The sequence below is a fragment of the Callionymus lyra genome, chromosome 2, assembly GCF_982586985.1.
Source record: "Callionymus lyra chromosome 2, fCalLyr1.hap1.1, whole genome shotgun sequence".
Lineage (NCBI taxonomy): Eukaryota > Metazoa > Chordata > Actinopteri > Syngnathiformes > Callionymidae > Callionymus > Callionymus lyra.
Window position 1 is genome coordinate 11,524,485 of NC_141819.1, and position 7,346 is coordinate 11,531,830.

The 7,346-nt window shown below is 33.9% G+C and overlaps 1 protein-coding gene across 1 annotated transcript; it reads left to right on the plus strand.

The window, feature by feature from the left end:
* Nucleotides 1–4,345: 4,345 nt before the first annotated feature.
* On the plus strand, nt 4,346–6,607 carry nppc (natriuretic peptide C). The gene is made up of 3 exons (XM_087782520.1): nt 4,346–4,565; nt 5,267–5,562; nt 6,139–6,607. The coding sequence occupies exons 1-2, from the start codon at nt 4,473–4,475 to the stop codon at nt 5,537–5,539; spliced, it is 366 nt and encodes a 121-aa protein (XP_087638646.1). The 5' UTR covers nt 4,346–4,472; the 3' UTR covers nt 5,540–5,562; nt 6,139–6,607.
* The last annotated feature ends 739 nt before the right edge of the window (nt 6,608–7,346 follow it).

Sequence of the window (7,346 nt, forward strand, 5' to 3'; positions counted from 1 at the left end):
TTCATTTCCTTCTCTTCGAGGAGTGATTAATTGTTCTTGCGAAACACAGCGACATCAACCGTTGATTGATTAAGTCCATGTCCATGTGGTCTGGATTGAGCAGTCACTGGTTATGAAAATAAATCGAAGCAAGGATCTGGGTCGGTCAAAGAGCCCGAGGACAACTCTGAGCGACTCAGTAAAGGTGAATGAAACTTCTCTCTGCTTAGAGAGTCATGACATTGAGATATACAAAACATTTTCAATAGCGATGTGGATTTTATTTAGAATAACAGGGAGTTTGTTTCCTATCACACCTATTGTCTACATGAATATTGTCTCTATTTGTTGTTTATTTACCTTATTTAAGACGGTTTTTTTTCATATTTTCCTGACATCCATCCGCATTTTATGTTTTAAATGGTGAGTTGTTTCTCTGTACCTTCTTCCTTTTACTTCTTAACACCCGTTTCTTAAGATTTTCTAACCTTTACTGAACATTTCTATGCAACTTCAAGTATAGATGAAAATCAAGATATGTGTAATTACTACTGATATGTTGATGAAGCTTCATGAAACAGTATTTTTTTTCCTGAGTCCACTAGATGTCACTCTTTACTCTATAATCTTTGAAAAGCTATTCTATTGAAACCTCAAATATGTTTTAAGATGATGGCGCCCCCCTGATGGTGTCCTCTGAAAAATATGACACCGTTTCATGAAGCTTCATCGACACATAAATAATAATCGGTCTCAATAAAAAAGATATGCAATATGTTATCAGTAATTATCCTGGTCTGGAAAAGCGCTATGTAAATAAAAATTGCTTACTTACTTACGTAAGTATTTGTCCGTCTGTTAGCAAAATACCTCAAAAAGTTCTGAATGAATTTCAATGAACTTTTGTTGATGATAAAAACAGACTATTGGGTTGTTGTTGTGCGACTTTCTTGCCCAGCTTCAACTGGGTTGTGCGAGCAATTCCAGAATTTAGTGATGTGTTGATGAAGCTTCATGAAACAGTGTCATTATCTCCTGAGTCCACCAGATGTCACTCTTTGCTCTATAATCTATTGCTTTGAAACGCTATTTTATAGAAACCTCATATCATTTTTAAGCTGAGGACGCCCCCTACAGCCCACTGAAAAGTATCACACTGTTTCATGAAGCTTCATCGACACATCACTAGTAATGTCCTTGTGGCCAGCAGGTGGGGTCATCTGTAACGATACACAACACGCCTGAAAATCAACGACACCAATGATTGGTAACTTGCCATACCTCAGAAAAACACACAAAAAAAAAGATTTACAACCACAACTTTGGCCTAAAACCTAATTAAATGGGGATTAAGAATAGCTTTAAATATAAAGCATGTTGTCACCCTCATCTTTATGATAGTTTATGAATGTATTAAGCATCTAGTGTGTAGTTCAGTGTCATTAATTCAACATTGACGAAGGTCACCGAGGTTCCTTAAGTGACCTACATCCTGTCGTGCTATAAATCACCAGCCTACGCATGAGCATATTGATCCAACAAACATGTTACAGTAAAGAGGTTTTCATTTTTCGACACAGCAAATACTGCCACTCTGTGTTTCAAAACAGACGGTGCTGCCTGACACTGCAACTTTCCCAATGGAATGATCGCACGGAACACTCGACAGTGAACTCAGCAGTCTGAGGGTAACGTTCATGTCATTTGTTTTGTGTTTTTGTTGCTTTTTATCAGCCTTTCTTTTATGTATTATTATGAATCTCTTTGATGTCAGAGCTGAGAGTGAATTATATATGAAGACAATTTCATTGAACATTTTTATTCAATTAATTTTGAAGCAAAAATAACTGACCAGTTTATACTGTATATCCAACTTTTTTAAGCTTCTGTCCAGTTAAAACAAAATATAATCAATTTAAAATAAAATTACTATGACATGTAAGTGTTGAAGTTTGATGGATTTGTCACGTTAATAGATATAAAATAACTTGTCATTTCTTTACATTGATGTCACAATGAGAATGAGACGTTTTCTATATCAACCATCTTCAATCAGAATAGTATTGTTTAAAGACTATGTATTATTACAATAGTGAGTATCAGTAAACCACGTTCATTTCAGATCTGCTACCAAAGTTCAACATCTGTTCTGTCTTACAACAATATCGCCTCATCAAGCTCCTGACAACACCGTTGTCATTTCTAAAAGAAAATTTTAATACTCACGACCTTTTAAATATCTGGACGCACCCACTACTCTCTCCTTGTGTAAGACATTGAAAACAGAAATAAAAAGACCAAGTAAGGTTGTATTAAAAACATATTCTGGCTAATGCTAATGCTAAAAAATACTGACTTGTAAAGAAGTTTAAATAGTAAGTTGTATTGTTGATGCCCTGTGTTTACTACATCTATTTACCATGTATTAACTTACTTAACTTATCCGATGTGAGATTTTACACTTTTTATTTTTCTTCAATTGACGTGAAAACAGTTTAAGTTAAATGCTAACAGGTAATTAAAAGTAAAATAGAGATCATCGAAGTCTTCTTCACCAACTTATATTGAGTAAAATACATTTGGTTTGTCCTAAATAAGTGTTATTCTTGGGCATTTATGGTTTTAGTCGCTTTTAACTTAAAGGACACAGTTTAGCTAATGCTAACAGAAATAGCTAATGTTAAGACATAAGGAGAAAACATATTGTGTAAACTGTTAAGTGAAGTTAAAACTAGCTCAAAAGTAAGCAATTATTTTTAAAACGCTTAATTTAAGGTGTATTATTAAGTGTGTTTAAATTAATTGGAAAATAGAAGACGGAAATTCACCTGTTGTAATGTTTAGCAGCATATGTGATGTGCTAGCTTCGTATTATAATAATAATGATTTTACTATATATACTGTAACTACTATACTCTTTACGTTTAAGAAGTTTGTGTTGAAGCTACTTTTAAATCCAACATGGGTAGCATTTATATTGGGTCAAAGAAGAACACAAAAATAGTAAGTAAGTAAGTAATTCTTATTTATATAGCGCTTTTCAAGACCAGGGTCACAAAGCGCTTAAACAATCAAAACAATATTCAATAAAGTATATATTTTAAAGATCAAGATAAAACTGCTGAAAATAGCTACAAAAAAAACTACATAAAATATAATGTATGTATTTATTTCCTTAATATTTGTGAAGCGAAAAGATCACTGGTTCGAACACATTATTTGAAGTTTCATCAACTTAAATTCAAAACATTTTCTTTTATTATAAAATATAAATATATATAAATATAGTATATAATAAAATATAATTCTTTCATAGATTCATTCTTATGTGTTCCAGTAGATTCATTCTTATGTGTTCCAGTACAAAATATATATAGTTATTGAGATTATCTGCTAGAAAAAAAAACAGATATGAGCTAATCATTGTGATTGTACTCAAGTTGCATCTAAATAAAATAAGATTTTAAATAAAATAATAATAATAATTAGAATCAAACAAACATGTCTAGAATATGTGTTGATCAAATCTACTTTAAATGTAAATATGTTAGTATAACCTCTTACAATTAATGATATTTTATGGATTGTAGTCACTCAAAACAATTTTAACTATTTTTTAAATACTTTAATGGTGAATTGCTTAATTAAGTATTTTTATTTCTAACGCGCCTTTTACAGACCAGGGTCCCAAAGGGCTTAAACAACAAAATAATATACAGTTAAAAATACATACAAATACAAAAAATTCTGTAATGTCTTGCAATAATGTATTTTATTTAATTTTCTGGAAGGTTCCAAGCATAAGATTAAAGGATATTGAAAAGCTTGTTAAAAAAAAAGAAGTATAAAAAACACCATTAGACAATATACCAGAAGAAAAGCAGTCTGTCAAGATACAGTATTCCAGAAGTTTAGAAACCAAATCTCAAACGAGACTCGAGTCTTTCAGGAAAGTGGAGTTGAAATGTTGTTCCTATAGAGTTTAAAGGTTCCGCTTCTTTTTTATATTTCTTTGAAATCCACTCCGGAGCCTCAATGTCATTCACACTCGGACTGAGGATATTGGACTTTTGTGTCAGGAGTCCACTTTATGGACCAAAGAGGATCTCATTTTCAAAGCTCCTTCAGTTTCACCTAGACAAGTGGAACTGGATGAACCCATCTCACCCCCCCCCCCCCTCCCCAGAACCCATGATGATTTTTTTTTTTCTTCTTCTTCTTTCTGAAATCTAATTAATCCCTGGCATGACGCGCCACTGGCAGGTAGGGAGTGGAAGGAGGACCATTACGCAGGTTGTCATGACATCACCGAGGGCTGGCTATAAAAGCGCGCAGACGGATGCTCAGACTCCAGAGTAGCGCAGAAGGAGCTCCAGGAGTAAAAAACAAACGGACTGTTTGAACAGCTGATTGGCTCCTGTGTTGCCGGTCCTGGTTCTGAGCTCGACTCTTTTGAAAAAAAAAAGAAGAAAAAAAAAAACCAGGAATCCAAAATGAACTTGACGTATTTGGTGGCTTGTGGACTTTTGGTGACGCTTCTGTCAGTGAGGATTGGAGCGAAACCTACATCTCCAGCGCAGCAGAAGGTAAGGTGTTTGAACTTCTAAACCATCTCAGGGATGTTAGATGTTACAGATTAAATCATACTCGTGGAAAAAACAATTGCCCTTTTTTTTCTATCGCTTTCTCTGTGGGCACCGTTTTTTTTAAGTTATATATTGACTTTGAAATTAACCAGGTCATGTATATGTGGTGTTATTTATAGTTATTGGTTGGATTTTATACACACTTAGTGAATTAAATCCACTTTAAATCATGTCTGGATGGAACTGAAAACAACTTGTGGTGTAGTTTTTAAAGTAATAAAGAGTTTAAAGTAATGCCACCATTAGAATAATTCATCACTTTATTCTCACCAGGGTTGTTCACGAGTTACAAGTACATCCTGATTTTTTAAATAAAAATATGGGATGTATCGGAGTAAGTGGTTTCGAACGTAATAAGTGCGTAAACGCATCATTACGCGGGCCACTTCTAACGGGCTATGGAATAATTTAAGATAATTTAAAAGTGTATTTGATTTGCAAAAGCTTTTTTTATATGTATAACTCTTTCCGACTTACTTATAAATATGACCTGTACTTGGGGTTATACTAATTAAATTCAGTAAGATCTGTTGAAACCAGCGTGCGTTGATAAAAAAAATAAAAATAAAAAAGTTGTAAGTTTTTAAGATGTAAGACAAGACTTTGTTCATCGAAATAATTGTATTACTTTTGCATTTCAGTCTCTCAGAAGTTTGCTCGGAGAGGAGCTGGCTGAGTTTCTGGAGTCGGAGGAGAGGGACCGGCGGATAGAAGCTGTGCGCTCTCGGATACGGTTACTGCGTGATTTACGCATGGACACCCGGGCCAGAGGGATGTGGGCTCGGCTGCTCAACGACCAACCCACACCCAGGAGGCATAAAACCGGCAACAAGAAGGGAGCCTCGTCGACGAGGAGCGGCTGCTTTGGACACAAGATGGACAGAATAGGAACCATCAGTGGCATGGGTTGCTAGTGTTTTGGAGGAGAACTGGGATGGTGAGTCCATTTTTTTTCTCTATACAAGTCATGGATTATTAAAGATGAGTGGGAGCAGTTTTAGAGACTGAAGACAAATGGGGGTATCAGTCAGAGAAAAAGGATTATGGTTTAAATACAATTCATGTTGCATTATTGGCAGATTTCTTAATCTTAAACACTTTTATCAATGTTTTAGTAAAAGCAGAAAAAAGTATATACCATTCTGATTTATTTTTTAATCTTACTTTATTGGGTATTCCAAATTGCTTAATGGGAAACATGCATCACATTCCAGGGCTATTTAACTTTAAGGTATGGTAAGGTAAAACTTTATTGATTTTTGATTGTTTTTTTCCAATAGCCACAGAAAATACAGTAATTTTTCACAAAAGATAAATCAAAATAAAATAAGAACAATAACATAAAGAGAAAGAACAAGATGACACAATCTAAGTCTAAAGATAAAGAAGCCTTGTAAGTTTTAATACATTTTGTATTTGCTTAAAAATAAGGGGTGGGGGACGAATTGTGAGCTTTGGCAGTTTGTTACAAACAATTGTGTAGTAATTTCCCCCTTTTTTCTCTCCCATCTAGCATTCTGGACGATAGGTCTGAACAACCTCAGTTTGTTCTCACCTGAGGGGGGAAAAAAAAACTCACCGGATATTCGGTACGAAAGTCACCCTGACCAGCATAAACAAGGACTGAGACGACAACGCTACAGCTCCCCTCATATACATGTATACAATGAATAGGCCGGTGCACACATGTGTGCCTCACACCAACAGATGCGGACCATGATGTAAAAAAAAGAATCCTTTACAAAACTGCAAAGCTGTAAATTGTTGCTGATGCTGCTGCTGCTGCTGCTGCTGCTGCTGCTGTACATCCATGTACTTCATCTTCCCCTGCATAAATGTATTTATGTTTAAAAAATATATATATATACTATTTATATGTTTATAAAAAAGAGATATTTATAAATATGAGTTTTATTTATGTAACATTTTGAAAATGAATGCAAACTGCAGGTCAATTCTGTAACTTTTGTTTCATCTTTTGTCACAAAAATGATAAAAATTTTCGTGTGCAAACTAAATTCTCTGAGAGTTTTATCTTCATCATTTACATGGTTATTTTCGAAGAACATGAAGTTGATTTGTTTAAATTCAAATTAGCATCATTTCTGATGGATTGATATGATGAAAAGATAGATACAGCATGTAATAAAACACTAAATATACATTTTAATTCAGTAATTATACAAGAAAACATGGGAATGAAATCCGTTAAATGTATTCTGCTTTAAAAATAAAAGGTAAATTCAAGTATTTCATCGAAAAGACGGACCAGGTGTTGTTTTTTTGTTTATTCAGCACTATTTTAGAAATATGGCCGTTATCATTGTTGTCCAATAGAGGGAGACATTTCCCTCCATTTTTTGCGAGTCACTAAAAATCAATCAGACTTGGTGAGAAGACAACATTACATAACAACAAGTCTGTACAATAAGTTTATTAAAGCGATTTTAAAGATACTTTGCCAATAACTGAAATGTCCAAATCAATTCATAGTGTAGAAATAAAACTACTGATGCAAAGGTCGTCTCTCAAAACAGCAAAAGTCTTGCTGCCAAATTGTTGACAAGCTGGAGGTTAGAGAATCAAATTTAAAGAATATATAGATTGTTAACTTCTCATATTTACCCTTCACCAAGATGTTATTAAGCCTTCTTTTGTTATTATTATATTTATTTTAACTATGAACTTTCAAAAGGTTGCCAGATATGACTTTCAACGATA